At 49.1% G+C, this 23,156-nt stretch overlaps 6 protein-coding genes across 6 annotated transcripts; 4 read left to right on the top strand and 2 right to left on the bottom strand.

Annotated features, from left to right (window-relative positions):
• Nucleotides 1-171: 171 nt before the first annotated feature.
• Nucleotides 172-564, bottom strand: GCG54_00009048 (uncharacterized protein; the record flags this gene model as incomplete). The annotated part of the gene is made up of 1 exon (XM_045408998.1): nucleotides 172-564. The coding sequence occupies one exon, from the start codon at nucleotides 562-564 to the stop codon at nucleotides 172-174; it is 393 nt and encodes a 130-aa protein (XP_045256243.1).
• Nucleotides 565-2,534: 1,970 nt separating this feature from the next.
• GCG54_00009049 (uncharacterized protein) lies at nucleotides 2,535-3,185 on the top strand (the record flags this gene model as incomplete). The annotated part of the gene is given in 5 exon segments (XM_045408999.1): nucleotides 2,535-2,586; nucleotides 2,646-2,737; nucleotides 2,756-2,819; nucleotides 2,876-3,000; nucleotides 3,060-3,185. 5 exon segments carry the CDS (start codon nucleotides 2,535-2,537, stop codon nucleotides 3,183-3,185), a joined length of 459 nt encoding a protein of 152 aa, XP_045256244.1.
• A 234-nt stretch (nucleotides 3,186-3,419) lies between these two features.
• GCG54_00009050 (S-(hydroxymethyl)glutathione dehydrogenase) lies at nucleotides 3,420-4,804 on the bottom strand (the record flags this gene model as incomplete). Its single annotated transcript, XM_045409000.1, has 3 exons — nucleotides 3,420-3,456; nucleotides 3,513-4,344; nucleotides 4,411-4,804. 3 exons carry the CDS (start codon nucleotides 4,802-4,804, stop codon nucleotides 3,420-3,422), a joined length of 1,263 nt encoding a protein of 420 aa, XP_045256245.1.
• Nucleotides 4,805-6,173: 1,369 nt separating this feature from the next.
• Nucleotides 6,174-7,019, top strand: GCG54_00009051 (uncharacterized protein; the record flags this gene model as incomplete). Its single annotated transcript, XM_045409001.1, has 1 exon — nucleotides 6,174-7,019. The coding sequence occupies one exon, from the start codon at nucleotides 6,174-6,176 to the stop codon at nucleotides 7,017-7,019; it is 846 nt and encodes a 281-aa protein (XP_045256246.1).
• Nucleotides 7,020-7,091: 72 nt separating this feature from the next.
• Nucleotides 7,092-9,689, top strand: GCG54_00009052 (uncharacterized protein; the record flags this gene model as incomplete). Its single annotated transcript, XM_045409002.1, has 1 exon — nucleotides 7,092-9,689. The coding sequence occupies one exon, from the start codon at nucleotides 7,092-7,094 to the stop codon at nucleotides 9,687-9,689; it is 2,598 nt and encodes an 865-aa protein (XP_045256247.1).
• Nucleotides 9,690-13,563: 3,874 nt separating this feature from the next.
• Nucleotides 13,564-16,128, top strand: GCG54_00009053 (Ferric/cupric reductase transmembrane component 7; the record flags this gene model as incomplete). Its single annotated transcript, XM_045409003.1, has 1 exon — nucleotides 13,564-16,128. One exon carries the CDS (start codon nucleotides 13,564-13,566, stop codon nucleotides 16,126-16,128), a length of 2,565 nt encoding a protein of 854 aa, XP_045256248.1.
• Between the last annotated feature and the right edge of the window lie 7,028 nt (nucleotides 16,129-23,156).

Below are 23,156 nucleotides of genomic sequence, written 5' to 3' on the forward strand. Positions count from 1 at the left end.
TAATTTCTGCCATTGATGGCATGGTAGCCCACGTTTTCTCGTTATCCTATCCGAAGAAGCAGAGATACTCTACTTTGCTCCCTTCATGTCGCAACCCAGAAACTCTCTGCATATCTCTATAGCAAACCTTTTCGCCCTCCATTCTGGAGCCTGAACACTCGGTCTGAATGTCTACCACGTAATCTCTGCAATTCTTGCCCGACCGTCCTGAGTCGCAATCTGCAGACGAAGCTGTTCCCCGCGGGTGTAACGTCGATACACATGAAACACAATATTCCCCATTTCATCGGGTCCTTCAGCACGGCACATAAAGTCCTCTTCCATCTTCTTAGGATCGTAGTCCTTGAGGAGCTTCTTGACATCTTGGTTGGATAGCTCAACGTGCCATTTTGCGGTCTGAGGGTATGTATTAGAACCAGGAATCCACGGGTGGAAGTAAGCACGAGAAGTCGTTGAGAAGCGGTTGTAAGCGGGCGCAGTAGTTGAGGGGCGATGATAAGTGCGGCTGGCAACCGCGGAGCGCTTCATAGCTAAGAGGCTAGAGTTGGGAATGAGTCTGCACATTGTGACTATTGGTGCTTGTCTCGTGTTCTCTGGTTTCTAGAACAGCAGTTAGGTGAGATATCGTTAAATGATAAGGCATCCTACCTTCTTTTAATAATTTATGTATAATTCTACCAAGGTCTGCCGTAGGACTCTGCTAATATAGCAAAATGGCTGATGATAGAGGTATGAATACTTATCAGTTTTTCTTGCTCTAATACCTTGATTACGATGAGAGCAGCAGCGCCTTAAGTAGGGGTGGTTAGAACAGGCTTTTCAGTGGCTGAGGACCTTGCAAAGCCTTCTGCGGTACGTCTCTCTCTTATGAGTCACCTTAAAGGCAACGAAGCCATTGTTACCATGAGGCCGAGAGCCACACAATGGGCGGCTACTTTACTTCTGATGGCAAGACACAGCATGACCAGATCGGTGGCAGTGTGACCAGAAAGCACCGGAATGATATACACTAATAACAACTTCATTGCCTTAATTCACTGCGTCACCACTTTTGAGGTAAATGCTCGGCCTGAGGGCTCCGCGCAAAGCATTTGACTGAGTCAATATCCGTACTTTGGTCAACTTGTCCAGCAAGGAAAGAACCAGCCTGGAACCACCGCAGATAAGTCAGCCTCAGCTCGGCGTCCACTTGTCTCTCGAAGCGCTCTCCAGGATCGCTGCTTGCAACGATTGCACATTCACACCTTTTCAAACGTAGTAGACGGAAACCCAGCAAGAGAATACGGTTGCCTTGGGGGACAAGGAGCCTATTGGAGACTCGTCGGACTCAAAAGCTGAATACGAACACATACCTCAGGCCCGCCTTGGAAAACTATAGGTATGTAAGGAGGTTAGGATCTGGACTGAACAACTAGCGGGTGGAGAGGTGGCCGTGCATATGCCGAGTATAGCCCCAATGCTAGCTCAACTCGTAATCATACTATCCAACGCTGTGACACCTCTGGGTTCGAATCTCCTTTCGGGCTTTTTTTCCTCCTCTTTTGCTTTTGGTCGCCTCTTCTGTCTACTTCCTGCTGCACGTGCTGCGAATTAACGGTTGGAGATCTGACGACGGCGCAGGCTCAGGCAAGGCCACTCTTCGCAGGTTCCTTCACTGAGGTTGCTGAGACATGATTGAATTCAACTTACCCATCGGCTTCTATGCCTCAGTCCGTCGCGAATGCAGTTCACCCTTCTCTCTCCACCACGCCATTATTCCCGCCCACGATGTTAGCTGAAGACAACTTGTCATTCAGGCCTCCGCGCCCATGGAATAACCGAGCAGCCGCGGGGCAGACCATTTTATTCCCCGACCCGGTTCGCGCGTGTGGAGTCCCGCTGCTCTGCGGACGTCAACACGCCGCATAGCGGGGTGCAGAACCAGCCTTTTTGGAATCAATCCTTCCGCCGCGGCGCCACCCGCGCCTTTTAGACAACATGTTTTCTGCAATCAATTCAAATCCTTCAGACACGTGCTTAGAAATGCAAACCCCATAAATCCCTGGGAATTGTCACAATTTATGTTTCTCGGCGATAAAAGCATCCATCACGCCCTGCAATTGACAGCCCCAACTCCACCGGTTATCAAGTAAGCCCCGTATGATGATTCGTAGAGAAGCAGATCAAACAGACCAAACACACACACTCGTTCGCCAACCGCGGGGTAAACACAACACACGCACCCCTCAAAAAAGGGCCCATGCTCACCCAAACTACTTACATCACCTAACCCCGCAGCAGAAAATGGGCACGGCGTAGTGGCCAATTCCCATGATAAGACGGGGATCAGCTTCCTTGTTGCCGGCTCCAGCGCTAGCCGAAACTCTCAAACGTGTATATAAATGGGGGATCGGACTTCCTCAACCTCTTTTTCTCCTCCTTCGCTGACAGACCCTATTAATCTCACATTTCTTTCACCGAATCATTTGAAATTGAACACCGACGACGAGTGAACTGACGGAACACACTTTGCGAGAAGGAAAAGGAAAAGGAAAATGGTTCTTAAGGGCAGCTGCATGTGTAAGGCGGTGAAGTACGAGAGTAGTGGTGAGTCCGGGACCTTGAGGCTTCTTACGGGCGAACGGATCGACTGATGTAATCTGCAGAAGAGCCACAGGTGACGGCCCTGTGCCACTGTGTTGATTGCCAGAAGGCAAGTTTTCGTCCTCATCATTGTCACGACGCGGGGATTTTCAGAGTGCTGACTTACGTCTAGTGGAGCGGTTCCGCCTTCACCTCCAACGCCGTCGTCCCTCGCACCGCGTTCAAGGTCACCCAGGGTACGTGAGCTCCCTGCATCTCCATGATATTGCGACATGCACTGACACATCTACAGGTGAGCCCAAGTACTACGACATCACCGGCGACTCAGGCAAGAAGAACAGGCACTTCTTCTGCTCCGGCTGCGGCTCCAGTCTGTACACCGAGCTCGATCTCATGCCGGACGTCACCTGCATAAAGGTAAGGAACTTCCCGCAATGAAAAGCATACCGCTGCAGGATGCTAATCAGGAAATCCAGGCTGGCGGACTGGACGACGGGAAGGCGAGTCTCGAAGGAAAGCCTGCTGTCGAGTTTTATTGCAAGGACCGCGTGTCGTACTTGACGGGCGTCAACGGCGCCGATCAGAAGCCTGCGTTTTCTTAAGGGGTTGGGGATCTATTGACGAGATATACGAAGACTATGAAAATAAGGAAAATGAAGTTGACATCACATGGGGTTTCTAGTCTATTCGCGTGATGTCGATCAAAGTCCGCTGATCTCCCCCACCCGTTCCCACTGCCAAAAGCTACCTAGAAAGAGTAACCAGTTCGGTGAAATGTCAGAATGACAAGGAGAAGCCTACATGCGCCGACATGGGTTCGTCCAGTATGCAGAAACTTAATGGAGTCTCACTCTCTTGGTCTTGCCAGAAATTCTGCTCGGCAGTCAGCATTCGTCTCCGATACCACAGAAAAGGGGCCAAGCACATACCTTTGGTCAGCACCATTAACCACGACCCCGTTGCTCTGCTGCTCAGCCTCCCATACAAATTCCTCTCTACCCTCTTGGCCAGGGCCTCGGAGAAGTACCTTGGTCTCAAGCTTCTTGTCAAACCGGCCGTACGCCTTCGGCGCCTCGTCAATATCCACCTCGCTCGTAACCACAAACCCCGGCCTCGCCCTGCCATTCTCAATCAGCCTCACCAGCGCCGGCACCGTCTCCAACAACTCTACGATACCGAGCTTGATCGTGATACTCTTGAACCACGCGTCCGCAAATGGAAACTTCAACTCGGGGCGCATCTCATCCGCGTTCGGCGCACCCGCGCTCTTCTCCATCGACGCGTACACGCCCGGCACGCCGATGCCGCCGCCGAAGCTCGTGACCTTGACGGCCTCGCGCAGCACGTAGTCCTGCTGCGGCTTCAGCTCGGCGTTGACGGCGGCCATCTGCCCGCAGCAGTCGACGGCGCGGTTGACGCCGCCGGGCTGCAGCGCGAGGATCTGCTCGGACGCGGAGGCGCCGCCGCGCGCGAAGTTGATGGGCACGGCGCCGATGCCGGCGGCCTTGGCGAGACGCTGCGGGACGTGGTCGACGACGTAGACGAGGGACGCGCCGCGGATGATGGCGGAGTAGGCGCACATGAGGCCGACGGGGCCCGCGCCGAAGACGGCGACGGTGTCGCCGGGCTGGAAGCCTGACCAGGTGAGGCCTTCCCAGGCGGTGGGGAAGATGTCGCCGATGAAGAGCCATTCCTTGTCCGGGAGGCGTTTGGGGATTTTGAAGAGGGAGGAGTCGGCGTGGGGAACGCGGACGTACTCGGCTAGGGTATGTGTTAGTATCACTCGGGTGAAGAAAAGGGGGTAAAGGAACCAAGGATGAGACTTACTCTGCAAACCACCAATACCTCCAAAGTCTTGGCCAAAACCATAGCTGACGAGCTCAAGCTGGAGGTTGTTCTTGGTCTGGACGTAGCCATCCTGAGGAAACCCGACGACGACGCGGTCACCTACCTTGAAGCTGTCGACGGCATCGCCGACTTCCTCGACGATGCCCATGGCCTCGTGGCCCATGGCGAAGGGCACCTCATGGCTGCCGAAGAAGCCGTGGTAGGTGTGCAGGTCGCTGCCGCAGATGGCCGAGGTGGTGATGCGGATGATGGCGTCCTCGGGCTCAGTGATGCGCGGGACGGGGATGTCGTGCTTGACGGCCATCTCGTAAGGCTTGCCTTCCCAGACGACGCCCTTCATCGTCTTAGGGCGAGGAGAGTTGTATGCTGTCATTTTTGAGCAGATATTTCGATGAAAAGATGGAGGATAGATATTCCAGTCGTATATCCGAGAGAAAATAGCAATCATCATGAACTTGAGCGTCGTTCTTATAGATGTGCCAAGAGGTTCAGGCAACTCTAGGAGTCTCACATGAACCCTTCCAGAGCCGGGGTTCATCACCGAAAGAGGCCAGGTCTGACATCGGCAATGGCTTATCCGTCAGAAATCGTCCCTTGACAATAACACGAACTTCCTTCTTGCCAAGTTCTACCTACATTGGGACGGAATAGGCAATGTAATTCAGCCTTGAGTAAGGAATGCGAACCTGCTTAGCAGCCCTCAAAAGGAGGCTTAGAGGCGGGATGATGGAAGATAGAGCCGGATCCAATCATGGAGGGAGGTCAGACGACCTAGTACTGGGAGGTGTTCGCTCCTTGTAAGGCTAACGTTGACAAGGGTGGGGGTAGTAAGCTTACAATGGCACCATGCAAGGGCATCCGACGGGCACTCCGCGCTGCAGGTGACTTGCATAGCCGGAAAGGGCTTTGGACTTGCGTTTCAGTAATAATGAATTGGAAGCTTCCGGATGGGCCGTTTAGAAGGCGCTCATTTTTGAAAGGCACCACTGCACCCTCTTGTCACATGCAGGTCTTTTAGGGGGATTCATGGATGGAAAGAATTCTGCATCTTTCGAAAGTACACAACAAGGAAAGTTCAAAGCCTTTTCAAGACTGCAAGTTCAAATCACAAGTCAAGGCTACCTGCCATTAAACAAGTTCACAAAAGAGATATTTGATCGGGCAACTTTGGATTCAAACTCGGGCAAACCATCACCTTTCCTCTCGGGGAACGATTGCCCTTAGGGTTAGGTCTAACTCGTGGATACCATCGTAGAAGTTTCTGCCAAAAGACTTTTTATTCTCTGCCACTTTCTGAGATGTTGCTTCTTGCCTCTTTCCTACCTCACCCACTGCTAGAGGGTGCGTCATCTCGCAACTACCTCATCACTCACTTCCTGGGCCACTTGCTTCCTTCCCAAACTCCCGAGTCGCCTCCAAACAGAAAGACTTACCTCCTTCAACCTTGACCTCTCCTTCTCTCTGCTCTCATCTGTACCGATCATCGTCTACTGTCGTCTGCTGTCATCCCGGACGCAGCGACGGCGACTTCTCCCGCAGCATCACCTAGGTACCCAGTCGCTAACCTCCTTGGCTGAAATACTTCCCGCTTCCGTCCTTCCTACTTTTTCTGTCGCCGTCTTCATCGCCTCCACTACTGTCGCCGTCGTCTTCTCTTCTGTCATCGTCATTGTCGTCGTCGTCGTCGTCTCTGCTAGCGCCCGCCGTCCTCTTCTCTGTCGTCCCTCTCCGCAAGGCACACCATGTCTAGGTTCTTCGAATACGACGAGGAGCCGACCGGTTTTCCCGTCCGACAAGAGAAGAGACACGACCCTCTCTTCGACGCATATCGACGACGTGAAGTACCTTGCGTCATCTGCGTGGGAAACTCTCTGCTCCTGGCATACAACAAGGAATGCTGGGACAGCGTCGGTCTAAACCAGGCGGGTGGTCTCGTAACGGACTTCACCTTTGTATACGGCGCATACACCACACCGGAGCTTCGAATCACCATCACTGCCGTGGAGACTCGTGGAACGATCACGCCCTCTCAGAAAATCGCCCGAATCACCATACCTATCACAGCCATGGCAGGCAACCCCCGCTGCGGCCAGGAGGACTGGTTTGGCACCACTGCTTTTCATCTCTCTCTCCCAGTAGACCTCGGCAAGGTCATTCTATCAGAGACTGCAGCCAGCGAGGCCACTCAAATCTCGGAGCTCGGTATCTTTCGACAAGGCGGCAGAGACAGAATCAACATCTACATGCCTGAGGCTATGTACTGCACCGCTCGAGAGTACGTTGAGATTATGTCGCAGCACTACTCGACTCCTCAAAGCTGTGAGGTCGTGGACGAAGGCCTCGACTGTCTATTCAAGACATCAAAGTCATCGCTGGAGAACCTTCACGAAAATGGAAAGATCAATGACGACTTCCCCCGGCCGCAGCATCCCATCCCTGCCTCATTCGTCTTCCCCGACAATCGAAGCTACGTCCTGCGCCTTCAGGCCTCGTCTAGGGAGGAGGCTCTTTGCCAGAAAGAGCAGACCAACCCTTTCCGCACTACCGATCTCCCGTGCGCCCTGCTTCCAGACAACTCGTCCGCCTAGAAGAGGATCGAGCAACAGAAGTACGGCTTTGTGCCTGATGGTACTATTCAGAAGTACTTGGCCGTGGTCCCGATGTCGCCCGAAACCGCTGCTGCCTTGCCGAAGATTGGAGACGAGTGCAGGATCACCTTTGGGAAGAGCGTGCAGACACGCATCCGCGCCATGGGTTCCGTGGATAGCAACGACTCGGTGGCTATATGCAAGCATATCGTTGGGGGCTACCGTCGAGCTCAGTTCGAATCTGGAACGGGCCTCGTCGACGTTGGCCAGCAAGATGTGGTCAATTCCGACACGTTTCAAGCCGTTCTCAAGACTGTTCTGCCTGGAGATGCCGACGCCCAGTTAACTCAGTACGTCAAGGACATCGTCTCGGCCAGTGCCTCTCACGACAATCAGGCGTTCGTTATGGACTTGGTGGCGAGGCTCAAATACATGCGGCTCCGTATGCCGAGCGAAGTCGTGCTCAGTGGCAGCAGCTCGTCTTCCTGGCAGGCCATGCGGACCACGCCGCCAGAGGGTTCCTCGTATCAGAACGCCTACTTTGTGGCTTGGGTCCCTCAGCAGAACGATATCGAGCCTGGAAGGCGCCCAATTCCGGTCAAAGTCACCTTCCCATGGACGACGGACGACAAGGACGACAAGGACGACAGGAACGAGGCGCAATCCATAGAAAACCCAAGAATGGAGCACAGAGTTCTTGGTATAGTCGTTGACGAGTTCGATGCGACAGCGCATATGGAGATGAAGGCAGTGTCGGCAATGGCGAAAGCTAGCAAAGGCAGCAATCTTGAGATCCGGTGGTCCTACGCTCTGCAGTTCAACCCGGCTGTTTTGCCGCAATATCATCCCATGACGTGCGTCAATTTCCACGAACGCTTCCCTGAACTCAAGAATCTTCGTTTTCCAGAAGACGAAAAGCCGCAACGCGAGCTTTTGAGTCGTCTCCGGAACGTCCCTGGAGGCATCGCCATGTACACGGGGGGTCCCGGGTCAGGCAAGACTACTTTCGCCGCCCTCATCGCTGCTGCAGTTACCAAAGGCCCTTCACAAGAACGGGTGGTATGGACGGTACATAGCAACGAGCTTTGCGACGATGCCCTTCGCTTCTTGAAGGAAAAGTGCGGAAAGGATGTGCGCGTTGGTCGCCTACCCTACTACCGCAGTATGGTAGATGCACTCGGCGACCATCGCCTTGCCAGAGATGGCAACAAGGCTACGTCCACAACTTGTTGGGGAGATTTTGTCTCCAATCACATCAACTCTTTTCTTTCTCATGCAAGCGACACCAAAGGCGATCTCGACATGATCCGCTCCCCTGACTCAGTCGCATCCAAAGCTATCAACCTAGCCACGCAGCACCCCGACAAGTTCCCCGATTTCTGGAGGGAGATGCCAGGTAATGTTGATTGGCAAAAGGCCTGCCGCCAGATTATTGTCACGGCCATCGACAGCTTCGATGTCCTCGTCGGAACGCCCTTCGCCATGGGACAGCTCAAGGACACCGCCAAGGTAGTACTTCCCAAACGCCAAGCTGTCGAATGGAAACCTGCCCTCGCCATCATTGATGAAGCCGGTCGTATCCCAGAAAGCCAATGGTGGATTCCTCTGGTGTCATTCCCCGATGCCTTGGTACTGACCATGGGCGACACCGCTCAGTTCAAGCCCTTGTCTATCAGTACGAACACGGCTTTTGAGCATGCCAGGGGTCGCACGGAATGGCTGTGCGTCTTTGGACAACAGCGCAACCTGTCGATCTTGAAGCGGGCAGAGATGTGCGGGCAGGTTCTTGCTCACCTTTCCAATAATCGCAGGAACCGCGGCGACATTGCTGTGTGGGCGAACAACAACATCTACCCCGGCAAGATGCACATCGTCTACCCTCTCTCAATCGACCCGAAGGCGCAGATCTACCAGCGTTTTATGCGCTGGATGATGGACCCGAGCCCTAACATGGGATTTTCGAACACTTTGGTGTATGACATCCGCAGCACACTGTCTATCAAGCACGGTACAGGCTACATCAATATTGGCAACCGCAATTGCGCCCTCTGGATTGCCTACAACGCATTTCAGTACGGCCTGCCGAACCTCCGCACCACAGGAAAACTCGCGGACATTATGATCCTTACGCCCTACTCAGCTCAACTACACGCGTATCGCGATGAGATAGCCAGAATGACCTCCTCGGGGATCATAAAGAGCAAGATCACAGTCCGTACTATCGACAACTCGATGAGCGCTGAGGCAGACCTCGTCATCTTTGACTCTGTCCGCGCCAAAGACATTTCGGGCTTTCTCAACGATCGAAATCGCATGGCAGTAGCGTCGACCCGTGCTCGCGGCGGAGCCATGATGCTTGCTAATATGGAGGCTCTAGACAGAGAGAAGAGCAGAACCGAGGGCGATGGCACGTTCAATCTGTACGCAAACTTTCACCGGGACCGAAACCTCTCGGTCCTGACCAACAAACCGTGGGGAAAGATCTGCCGGCGCTGCAACAGGCCTTGCCAGGAGAGTGGGCACGTTTGTGCTATCAGAGACCGTCGCTGCCGCTTTTGCAAGAGCGATCAGCATCATGATCGCTTCTGCCCACGAGGAAAGCCCGCTCGTGACTATTATTATGATGGCATGCACCCGAAGGGAAAGGAGCCTGACAGGAGATTGTTGTGATGGCGCCTGGGGGTTTCGGAGGAGCTCTGTACAAGGCCCGTGGAGCTTGGATTTGTAGAGTAATCAAAGATGTTTCCGCGTCCGACGTGGCCAGGAGATAATGCCATAGAATGATATAGAGCAAACGAGAATGGGGCTGCTTGCGAGATCATCACCCTTTGCCATTGAGACCCTGTACTTGTCCTGTGCTTGAGCGACTACTTTTCCCTGCCGTCGTCTTCTCTGCCGTCGTCACCTACCGTCGTAGTCCACCGTCGTCTTCGTCTACTGCTGTCATACTTGAACGCAGTCTAATTCAAGTGTACCTTGCAGCCGTGCAGACACAGAGAACTCAGGCGGTCTTTGCCACTTGCACTTTGTCGCAGTTAAGAGGATCATTATGCTTCTTAAACATGTCAAATTTAGACATGCGCCTGCCTGTCAGACTTGCTGTTTCATCATTCATGGAGCACAATCAATGTCATTGTTTTTTCCAAGGCGGTTTGGCTATTCTTGGGCGTAGTGCTGACGGGTGCAGGTCGGCGATGCTACCTCCAAGTCCTCCGCATATTCGACCCAGATCCCACACCGCTGGGTCGTACGGGGTTGCATCGATAGTGAGACACATTTTTGCAGTCGAAGGGAGAAGTGCCACGACCTCGAAGTGGCGCACCGTTGGGAGATGGCAAGTTACGCAACGGCAAGGTGAGGTAAGGTACACACGCGCAGCTCGTACGATGCCATCGAGCAGATGGCAGATGTGCAAGTGCCCGACTCTTGGGAAGAGAATGGCTGGGCCGCGAGACATGCGCGGGTGAGCAAGCAGAGGGAAAACCCCGCAAGGATTGATGGACATGGACATGCGGGCGGTGGCCGGGATGGGGCCTGGGGGCTGCGCATCACACCGGGCCAGGACCGGGACGGGCGGACACGACGGGTTCAAGCAAGGGACAGGGGGGTTGTTGAATGTTTGTTAGCCGGCGGCAGCGATTGTTGAAGCCACCTACCGTGTTGGGCGAGTTGTTTGCTACGCTTTAGCAGATTGATTTCCAAGGCAGAGAGGGTCTTGGCGGTTGGTGACGAGAAATCGCGGACTGCATTGCATTGACCTGCTCGTGCGTTGATGATGGGTGGTGCATGGATTGTTGATTTGACCGTATGATTCGGGAGCAACTTTGCGGGCGAAATCGTGCTGCTGGGTAGATGTTGGTGGACAAGTCTTTGCAAACGACAGGGATCTGAGAGATTCATCACATCTCGAGAAGATGCCATTGGCGGCGGCAACCGGGGAGCGCTGGGCGGCGGGGTTCGATGTCTGGCTCTGTTCACCTCTTTGGGAGGGCTTGATGGCTCGGCTTCCGGATCTGGATGGGAGGGAGATGTCCCACTCGTTGGCTTCTTGGTCGCATGTTGGGATGTTCCGATAGGCAAACGACGCTATCGATGTCTGGATGTCGCTCATGATCTTCGGGGTGGGCACCGGCGGCGCCAGGAGTAGCCGCGCAGCCGCGGAGGTGAGGGGCTTTCGATTTTGAAAGATTTTCCTCTCTGGTAAGTTGTTGTTGGCGCGGAAGCAGCAGGGTTTTCGTGTCGGTGGACGGTTTGTGGGCGGTTATGATGGCCTTCTTTTCGTATTTGTTCCGTCAATGTCGAATGCTGTCAATACATCGTCAGTGGTGGGGTTGACGCCTCCGACGCCGTCTTCTAGAAGACCGTTGTGAGCAGCGAAAGACACATGTTTGGTTTCCGCAATGATTCACCGGGTGAACGTGGAACAGACCTTAACCGAGTGTACAAGCGAACATGATTCCCCTCAATGTTCCGCATACATATCTCGACATTGAGGTCTGCTCACGGGTCGCAGGTCCGGCCTGGTGGAGGCATGAGGTGCAGTGCAGCAGTCAGGTACCGGCCAGTGGGAGAATTGGATCCGAAGGCGTGAAGCCAGATCAGGCGACCCCCCAAAGCCCTCGGAGGACTTTGCATGAGATGGCGAATGAGATGAGGCGAGATGAGGAGATGGAGGGCCAAGATGGCCGAGATGGATGGAGGTGACAGCTGAGGAGCACTGCGAACGCTGCGAAGCCGTTTTGGTGGCGGGAGCTTGGGCCGGGAAGGGCAAGCAAGGCAAGCTTTAGTGGATAGAAGCCAGGTGCGGGCGGCCGGGCCCTGCTCTAGCGCAGCGTCCAGGGTGCACAGACACTGAACAAGCAGGGACCACAGCCAATCAGCAGCTGGACATTGCCGCCCGTCAGGGAGCAGGGGACGAGGGAAGGGGCCCTACTGGTGCTCTTTGCACCTCGATCCTGCGAATCACATCTGGCAGCCAGCACTTTCCCGCCTTTTTGTCGACCCTTTTCTGCCAACTGCACATTGTCCACATTGCCCGTCACAAAGCTGTCGTCCGCTGTCATTCGACCGCCATCCAAGAAACTCGGCCTTTTGCAATGTGCGGCCGTCCAACATGTGTGCTGGGTCGCGCATCTTCTGCAGGGCCTCGCCTCGCCGTACGTTGCTGCCCACTGCCCGCTGTTGGTCAATTCCGTTCCGATGTCTCCATCGGCGGTCTGCTTGATGGGCCCGTTCCTCTGCGAGAGAGAGGTGTCCTCCACGACGCCCACGTTTTCCCACTGGCCACTGGCCCAGAAGGATGGAAGAGGGAACCGACAGTTCGTGTCATGTTCTCGCATGACTGAAGCGACGAGCTAGCGTCGAGGAAAGGAGAGGACCACTGCCGTCGTCAGCACCGTTGAGCCACGAACGACCACGTACAAGTCACTGCCATTGTCTGACGTTGCCCCGATCATCAACTCCGGATACACAAAAGTCGTCAGCGCTTTCCCCGCTTCCAGTTGGCTATTCGGCTGCCTAATGGAGACCAACCGGCATACGACGTCCTCGCAGAAGACTGACTGCCAGTGACGAGGGCCAGAGCCAGCCGCCGTCAGCGATTGCTACCACGGAAATCTTATCTTCGGCTGATCACACCTATGGCGCAAGAACCAACGCCCTCCCGCAGTCGTACCCCGGTCCACATCTTCAATAGTCTCCCTCTGCCGAGCAGACGGCTGTACCACCGTACCTCGACGCACACCTAGCCAAGAGCTTGCAGCTTGCAGTCTGTTCACCTGCATCGCATCCACCCTTCTAGCGCCCACGTCCGGCCTGCATTGTGTGACATCCAGCGGCGGGGAACGACCACAATCGCGACCAGCCAATATTAAAGTACGGTCAGCCGCTGGGCCCGGTACCATTCACATTTCACCACCGGAGCCAACGAAGCCATCGAACCCTCTTCTGGCCTTTGATTGAACGACCGCACCCAGGCCGCATCCTCTCGACCCCTCCACATGGCAATTTCGCCGCCTTATCATCCATCGTATACACCACAGATGCCACCACACTCTGATTAGTTGCGCTTCGAGGCCTGCCAGTCACCAACGTGACAGTCCTGTCGACAATTGCGCTCATCACGCCGCCCTCCGTCAGTATCAAGCCACTAGGAGCTCTCCACCTCGGAGCGCCTCCGATCTCACATCCATATATCCCCTGCGGGCTCCCGAACTTGCGGATCGGTTCCTCTTTCCCGCGTTTTTGCCCCGTCCCTCGTTTCGTCGCTTCTGTCGCCTCTCTGTTCCTTGCTTCTACTTGGAGGGATCTGGCGTTCCTCGGTCAGCAGCAGCCCCAACGTCACCTGAACACTCACGGCACATGGATTGAAACTATCGCGGCTTGGAACGAATCTAAGACAGCCACTACTCGACGACACCTCCGACTCGCTCCGAAATCCCTAGAGTAACATCGAATCACCCGCGCCGCATGTCGATGAGAACCTCCGTGTTCCGCGCTTAGCCGCCCTCCCGTTGCTTCGTTCAAGCGTCGTCGCTTCGCTGCAATGGCTTCACATTTTCGCAGCGTGGCTAACGCCGCCACGGATGAGGCGACACGACTCGCCAAGCGCATCGCCATCACACTCACGCCCGACAGCCCACCCGGTCTCATTGAGGCTCTCACAGTAGACCCTTGGAGCAAGTCTGGGAAGTATGGATTGGGGTGGACCTACTTTGCGCTGGCCCTTATGGGCTCAGTTCTTTTCATGCGGTTCTGGCACTTCTGGCAAGACAAGATCCGCCAAGCCATCTACAAACAGGAGGTGGAGCAGCACTATGCCGACCTTTACAGCACCGATCCCGAGTACGCCCACGCATTGAGAACCGGACAAACACAGCACTTCTTCCCTGAAGGAGAAGGTCTTGGGGAGAAGCAGTTCAAGCCAAAGGCTCACTTCTCCTCCGTCGGATTCGTCAACGATACCTTGGCCCTGTTCCGCTGGGTCTTCTACCGACCCATTCCCGACTTCGTTTGGGGCAGCCACCGATTCACCTTTTCCTCGCTCGCCGTCTTGACCTGCGGCTTCATTGCTCTGGCCTTTGTGACACTCTACTGTTTCCTCCAACAGCCACTCTACTGGCAAAGTATCCAATTCGGCTCACCTCCGGTCGCCATTCGTGCAGGCATGATCGCCGTGGCCCTGACTCCTTGGATCGTCGTGACGAGCATGAAAGCCAACATCATGTCGATGCTCATTGGCATTGGACCTGAACGGCTCAATGTCTTCCACCGCTGGGCCGGATATCTCTGCCTCTTTCTTTCATTGGTACATACCGTCCCATTCTACATCCAGCCGGTATGGGATGATGGCGGCATGGAGGTCTTCTCGCGGCTCTTCGCAGGCGGTAGCGGTGTCATCTACGGCACAGGCATTGCGTGCCTGGTTCCTCTGGTCTGGCTATGCGTTGCATCCCTCCCCTTCATTCGACGCATGGCATACGAAGTTTTCGTCATGCTTCACGTACCCGTTGGTATGGTGTACGTTGGACTTTTGTTTTGGCACACCAAGAACTTCCTTGCGTCGTGGGACTACCTCTGGGCGACCATCGCCATTTGGGCGTTCTGCTACTTCCTGCGCCTCTTCAATCTGAACTGGACCAAGCCATGGAGGCTGAGTTTCATGGTTGGTGACGAAGCTGCCATCACTCTCCTTGCCGAGAACGCGATCAAGATCACCATTCCCACCCAAATGCGGTGGAAGCCTGGGCAGTACGTCTACCTGCGCATGCCGGGCATCTCATTCTTCGACAACCACCCCTTTACAATTGCTTCGCTGTGCAGCGACGATTTCCCCTCCGAGTACGGCGAGCAGTACCGTGACTGCATGCTGGTTTTCAAGCCCTATGGTGGTTTTACCCGAAAAGTCCTCGACACAGCCATCGAAAAGGGCCCCTTCCACACATACCGAGCATTCCTGGATGGACCTTACGGAGGCATGCGAAGGGACCTCGCTGCCTTTGACACTTGCATTCTCATCGCAGGAGGCAGTGGCATCACGGCATTGATGTCTCAATTGCTGAACCTCATCAAGCGAATGCGCGATGGCAAGGCGATCACGAAAAAGGTGGTCGTGGTATGGGCTCTGAAGAGACTCGAGGCAATGGACTGGTTCCGCGAGGAGTTGCGGATCTGTCGTGAAGCTGCACCTCCTGAAAGCGTCACCTGCAAGTTCTTTGTCACGTCGGCGGTGCGCAACCGAGGCATGATGATAGATGGAGGCGACCGTGGGGCACCTCGAGCCCTGAGCCACCTGTTCCACGACAAACTTGACGGGTTTGTCGCGGGCATCGCATCGAAGCGCAACTCAGCGCTCATTCAGTCCGTCGCGCAAGGCGACCCACAACGGGAGCAAGAGCTTCGCGACGAGCAAGAGGACAGGATAACCGCCCTGCCTCAACAGAAATACCTCCAACCTCACCAATATCCCCCTCCACCACCTGGACCTCCGCCATCAAACCGCTTCTCTCCACAAGAAGAGTCGCTTCGCAGACTTGAGGGTCGCGATTACGATGGAGAGCATGATCCAGATGCCAAGAGAGAAGACGGCGAGTTTCATTTCCCTCGTGTCAGCATGAAGGGTGACCAGCCGCACTTCAACTACGCCCTGCCATCACCGCGGAAGGTGCCCGACCCCAACCCGGAAGAGACCGAAGCCCCAATTCGGCCACCAGAACTAGCCCACCTCCGAACCATGAACCTTCCCAACCAAAACCAAACCCGGCCCACTAGCACCTTCGGCCCGCCGTCTGGCTTCGACTTTGGTTTTCCTGAGACACCGACCGAGTTCCAAAAGAACCTGATGCGCTTTGCTTTCCCCATTCCGCATCAGATCGACGGCGGCTGGAGTGTCGAGTACGGGCGTCCCGATCTCGGCTACATGCTCAAGGAGTGGGCTACGGGCGGCGCCGATGGGAGAGGCATCCTCGGCAGAAGGACAGCAGTCTTTGTTTGCGGGCCACCTGCCATGAGAGTTGGTGTTGCAAATACTGTCGCCAGGTTACAGGCGGCTATTTGGGGTGACGATATGCTTGAGGAGATTTACTTACATACTGAGAACTATGCCCTCTGAGCCGGGCTTGATGATGGCTCTGTATTTGTACTGATGGATGACGATCTTGGATGGAAAATACCTGGCGTTCGATACCACGGGATGATGATGTATACCTACCTAATCGCGGTATGTCCGCTGCTGATGACACTTACACTTAATATATGAGATGAACAAAACACTTTGCATACACTGAAGCTATCTTGATGATGAAGTGAACTCAGTGTAGAACATTGTAAGAAAACGCGCGATCTTCCACGTACAAGGTATGATAAAAGACCAGCCACAGCCTTGAGTTTCGAAGGGCTTCCTCGACAATTGACTTTAACAACGTGTCTAGTCTGTCATGATACTTGCATATAGCACGATTGGTCGTTGCGTTGTGCCGCACGAATCTTCGAGATGGTTTCATTTACACTCAGGTTTTCGAATTCGAAACGTATACACCGCAACCGATGGTGAATAGGGGCGCCGATTCGGTATTAGAAGCCAGCGGAGCTTGCTCATCGGGCTGTTCCCAGGAAAGATTGATGCCCCGGCACGAGGATATGAGACCTCGGACTTTGATTGGAGGCAAAATTGCAGACGTCTCGTCCATTGGCTGGTTTTCTGGGTCAGAGGCTGCAGGTGACGGTGAACTTCTATAGGTGATTTGTATGGGCTTTCCGTGTTTCTTGGACCAAGGGCGATGTGGAGTTGTGGTATTCAAGCTAGAACTACAGGTGCGGCGAAGGCTTCTGGCTGATAAGGGCGGTCTTGTCATTGATCTCTTTGTCTCCAGCAAAATCCTTCGTGGTTTTCTTCGCTCTGGGGACGTACTGGCACGTTCTGAGTACGCTGACGCTGAGGGTGGCTAGATTGGAGGCTCGTAGGGGACGTCGATTACGTGTTGAGTATTATCCGTCGCTCTTTGCGACTGTCTACTGGGATCTGAATACTTGGGAAACGGGAGACGTGTGTGTTAATGTGATGGTGAAAGGGAAAAGTGAGGTCGATCGTGATGTGGGCCATGCACCAATACTAGTACTTTAGTAATAAGGCGGACAATGTTTCGCAATATTTTTGCTGCTGGTTGGACTGTCAGCTGCCATTTTCGTATTTAATTACTTCTGTTACGAGGCCAGATACACTCCTCTTGGGAGAAGGGGGCTGAGGGTGGGACGGTTGTTGACAAACTCACAACGACGATTGGACTTTGATGCATCCTAGCCCCCATTTGCAGGCTTTGAATCTTGCCGTCGTATATATAATGCTCCTCTAAGCCCACTGTATTGAGTTCAACACAAATTCTCGGAATACTTTGCATCATTTCTGGGTTCTTGAGTCTACTGATCCTCCCGTGACCCAACGCATGTCTCGAAACTGATCGCGGGAAGCGTTTGGGCATCGCTAACTGTTTGTTAGTGTCCGCCGGCGTCCCTCATATCGTAATCCCAGTATCATTAGGAGTGTCAGCAACGCCAGCCCATTGCAGCGTTGATCGAGCTGGGCGCGCCTTATGTAATCAGCGATTACGTAAGGCGCCAACCTCCGCGATCAACGCTGTAATTGCAGCTGCTACCTCTAATGCAGTTAACTTTATATATATCACTACTAACGCAGTTAATATAATATGATATTTACTGCCTATAGTAACCCTTACCAGCTAGCTAGTCCTATAAGACTAACACTAATTAGTAGTTAACTTTATAGTTACCACTATATAATATATTAATTAACTATAGATTAGTAAGGCTTTAGAAGAGGTAGTCTTATTAATATTTATTTAGATCTATTCTACCTAGGAACACTTAATTAATCAACCTATACTAATAAGGTAGTTATAAACTTTAAAAAAGATAGCTTATCTCGCTTAAGTTGCCTTAAACTTACCCTCTTCTAATCTTTGAGAAGAGTATGTTAACGCTAATATCGCTAGCACTAATAGGATTAAGTAATATCTCCCTATAGTATTAATAATAGTAGGATCATAATAACAGCCCTCACAGCCTCTAATCTTATACTTAATAGAAGCAGTTATAATATAACCTAAGAGATAGTCTATCCTACTTAGAACGCTCTTAGTAATTACTCCTACTTCCTACTTAAAGAGCATCTATTATATACCTAACCCTTAATATTAATATTAACCTATTAACTTATAATTAACAGTAAGGTTAACTTCCTACCTCACTAACTACCTCTCTTAACCTCTTACCCCCTATAAGTAGAGTTTTCACGCTATATAAACAGATAAGAGATTACCCTGCTTTTAATAGCCCTTAACTACTTTCTTCTTCGCTAAGTTGATATTAACAGTAAACAGCTGCTTTAAACCTATTTAATAATAACTACCTGCGCAGCATACCCTGCTATAAGAATTTTCCTACTACTTAACTACTAAACGCTAACTGCTAACTACTAGCTAAAAAGAGAATTTTTTATATCTTTTAACTTTATTAACTTATACTCCTTCTATAATATTACTATGCTACCTTTGCATCCTTAAGAGTCTACTGCTTTGTTAATAATATTACTTACTAAACCCTACCTACCTTCCTTAACCACCTTCTATAATACTCTTCTTTTACTTTAGTAAAAGCCTTTCCCAGCCTTTACACCTCTATCTTTAACTACTATTAAGCTATATTAGGTTAAGTAAGCAACAGAGTAGTAAATCATCTACTAGATAAATAAGCCCTAGCTACCTTAGTTCCTAGTTAAGCTCTTTATAACTATAGCGTAGTAAACCTCACCTACTACTTAACTTAACGCCTCGCTCTATTAATAATTCCCTTTAATAATAGCTAACTCCTCTAACTTAGGATTATTACCCCCTCTACCCCTTTCGCCTCCTTCTAGCCCTCTAGTTAGTAACTACCTTATCCCTATCCCTGCTTAGGTCTATAGTATAGTTAACTATAGCGTTTAGGGAAAACTTAGTGATATCAACTTAAAGTTAAATATAACTACTTAACAGCAACTTACCTTATACTTTCTATTTAATATAGAGTATTACTAACTTAACAGCCTCACTAGCTTTACCCTTTAAGGTTAGGTATATACTAATTTTAAAGAGGTGCTAAAGTCTACCTTTACTTACTATAACCCTACTACTATAAAGGACTTTAGAGACTTCCTTATTACTAATAGAGTCTATATCACTATAAATAGCACCTCTATCGCCTCTAATATTTATGCTACTCTTCACTAAGACTTCTATAAGTAGACTATAGAGGAGATTGATAATAAGGCCTCTAAGATTGCTACCTTTAAGAAAGCTATTAGAAACACTAACTTCTTTAATAATATTTAAGGTATTAAGCTTAAACCTCCCCTAGCACCCCTAGTTAACTCCACCTACACCCCTACTAGCATAGCACTATCTTTTAGCCCCACCTAAGATAGATTAATTCCTTCTAGAACCTACTAGTTAACCACCTTTATCCCTCTAAGCAACTTTAATATTAATATTGCTAACTATAACTTAGTCAACCTAGCTACACTTAACTAACTATCCCCTCATTAACTTATAGATCTTATGAAGTTATACTATAACAGTATACGCTTTAGGGGCGATATATATAATATCTTTAACTCTAAGCTTCTCATCTTTAAGGATTACTATATTAAGGTAGGTATCAACTAGTTTCAAACCCCAGGCGCCTTCTCTATTATACTTAAGGGTAAAGCACTTAACTACTACTATAATAAGCTCTATAGCAATAATACGCCTATCAACCTCACTAGCTTAGTTACTAAAGTTAAAACCCACTTTAAGACCAAAGAGTCCTATTAAGTATATCTCTCTAAGTAGCGTAATACTACCCTTAACTGCATAATCCTAGAGAACCTTAGTAAGACTAAGATAGAGTGCCTTAAGATAGTATTTAATAAGCTTATCACTATCTAATATGCCCTCTCTACTATCTACTACTCTAATAATACCCTTTATGATTAGGTTCTTAGTACTTACTAAGGTGTACCTAAGTATAACTACGCTCTTATAAGCCCTACTAAGGACTATAAGAGCGTTACTAACCAGCTTTAATCGTCTATTAGTATCATAATATAAAGCTAGGCTTGCAAGCACTTTATAATAAATCCAGCTCCTATTAATAACTAGTACTAAACTAATCGTTAATATAACAGCTATAGCTGCAGCTCTTAATTTAGCTGTCGCCTATACGCACCTTATAGTTAATATTACCCTTAACCTACACTTCTTAAATCTAAGAAGAAGTGCTATGTTTGTAGTAAAATAGGCTACTAGTTAATAAAGCACCCTACTAAAGATCGCTGCAAAGCTTTTAACTGCTTTAAGCGAATATATATTAATAAGGACACCTCTACCCCTACCTTTAATCACTTTCTAGTATAGCATAAGGGTGTTAAGGGTATTAATAACCTTCCTATTAATAGCTATAATAAGGATATATTAAACTACTTCAGCACTCTTAATATTAATAACTTTAACGCTAAAGATAGCTAGTATAAGTTAGATAGCTTAGATAATAAAAATTAATAATTTCTCACTCCTCACTTTGCTAGTATCACTTTTAATAGCTTCAAAGTTACTAGCGCGTTAGGTAATAATGCTACCTTTTATGCTATCACTAAGTAGGATCTATATGCTATAGTTAAGCCTAAAGAACATACCTTATAGTTCTCTCTTAAGGGAAGGTATAGATTAATAATCTTCTAAGGTATCCTACTTAACACTAGTGCCTCTAAATATTCAACAGCAGGTTAGCCCTAGGTCCTTATACTTCAACAATTAATACTAAACCTCAAAGTTAATACTATAAGAGTAGCTACTATCAGATTTAGCCCTAGTAACCCTATCCACTCCTTAGGATCTATTAAAGTCCCTACGCTACTTAGTCCTATTACCTTCCACATTATACTAATAAATATACCCTTCTTATACTACTTTCATAATATAGATAAGATAGAAGTCATATTTAACAACCTTAATAATATTATAAAGCAGAGAGACCTTAAAGTTCTAGTTATCTATAAATAGGGGCATCCCTAGATACTTCTCTAATAGGAACAGTTAGTTACCTACTACTACCTTAGTGAGGTTAAACTTTAATAACTCTATTGCTATTTCAGCTACCTATTAGTTACTAGACTTTAACGTATCCTTACTAAGGCTAGGTATAAGGTTAATAAAAGCCTCCTTACCTATTTAACTAAGGTCTGCTAGCATTATTAACTTTATGCTAGTTAACCTAAAAGGTTCAGATTTACTTTATATAATAACTATAAGTTTAACTATAAGATCTTTATAGATATTATATATCTTAATAGTAATAGGCTAGTACTTTATGTTATTAATAGTGCTACTAGCTTTAACGCAGCCTATTTCCTTAAAGATCTATCAGCTTAGCATACTTAGGAGGCTTTATATATATATTAGATTAATATCTACTAAAGCCCTCCTAACTTCATCACTATAAACGCTAGCACTAACTTTTATAGCTGTAAATTTAAGCATACTGCCTACACCCTAGTGATCACTATTAAAGAAGTCCCTATTAAGGCTTACTATAGTATTAGTAAGGTTAAACGTTACTATACTACTCTACGCTATACCTATAACATCATCTATACTAAAGACCCTTCTATCCCTTATAAGCAAGCCTTATAGATAACTATTAAGACTATTAATAACACTATTAGGCCTAATAGTCTAATCTTAACCCTATTTATCTTTAGCGCCTACCCTTAAGTAACTAAGGATTTAGCGCTATCTCTAGGTATTGCAAAGCGTTAAGAAGCTGTGCAAAAGGCTACTAATAAACTCTACTATATACACACTAAGTAATAAGTCTCTAATACCCTTATCCTCTATAACAGCCTAAATATGTTATTAACACTTACCTTCCTACTATAGTTAGATATTCTTATATAGTATAAGAATAAAGGCTAAGCTAGCTTATATAAGCTTCTCTCTATTAATAGGGAGGACTATACACTTAACCTACTTTATAGGCTAAGAACGTTTTAATTAACCTATATTAAGCTTTTTTATGATAACTTAGATGAAGATGTTATTAATACTAACTCTCTACTAAACGCCTCTAAGGTATTAGTAACGCTAGCAAAAGAAGACTAAGAAAGATTACTAGCGCTAGCGCTACTACTACTATGCTAATATAGCTAGCCTTATAAAGGAGAAGAACGCCTAAGGCTACCTTTAGGTAAGCTATGCTAAAGTTCATAAAGATAAATACCTATAGCGAAGATAGTTAATATTAACCCCACCCCTAGCATTAACTTCACACTAGAGGTTAATAATATTAACGCTACTACTGCATTCTTCGCTACTAATAAAGTCTTTTTAACTAATAAGGAACATACTAACCTCAACCTAGCTATATAGCTCTATAAGGCAGGTAAGATTAATACGCCTAGCCGCCCCTTTAAGCAATCTAATAAGGTTAAAGTTAAGAGACTTATTAATTGAGGCGTCTTTGAGATAACTATATATAACCCTATTAACTACACTAATATCTATATCTTTTGATTGCAGATAGTTAATAAGATTAAGAATAAGAACACTAATAAGCCTTATGAGAAGTCTCGCCTTATTATCTAAGGATATGCTAATAACAGTAAGGAGGTGATCTTAATGCAGTTACTAATAATATAGCAGGTAAGCTAGCACCTCATCCTCACTATTATACTATTATTACTACTCTCTAGTAAGATCCTCTAGCTTTGCAATATAACGTAAGCATACGTCTAATTAACTATAAAGCTTAATAGGATGATCCTTATGCACTTACCTATCTAGATTTAGGATTAGTACCCTAAAGGGACTATCATAAGAGTTATTAAGCTGCTCTATAGTATCACTAAGGCTAGCACCTACTAGTAGGCTATATATAGCTGCTACTATAGAGAAGTTCTCTAGATAGTTACTTTAAGCTATAATCCCTGCCTTTTAGTCCCCTTACCTGTTAACCCTAACTTTGTAGTTATCAGTATATAAACTAATAACACTTTAGGCCTCACTAATGCTAGTTTCTCAGCTTATGAAGACGAAGCGCTAACTAAGG

This window comes from Colletotrichum gloeosporioides (assembly GCF_011800055.1).
Source record: "Colletotrichum gloeosporioides strain Lc1 chromosome Unknown consensus_117, whole genome shotgun sequence".
Taxonomy (NCBI): domain Eukaryota; kingdom Fungi; phylum Ascomycota; class Sordariomycetes; order Glomerellales; family Glomerellaceae; genus Colletotrichum; species Colletotrichum gloeosporioides.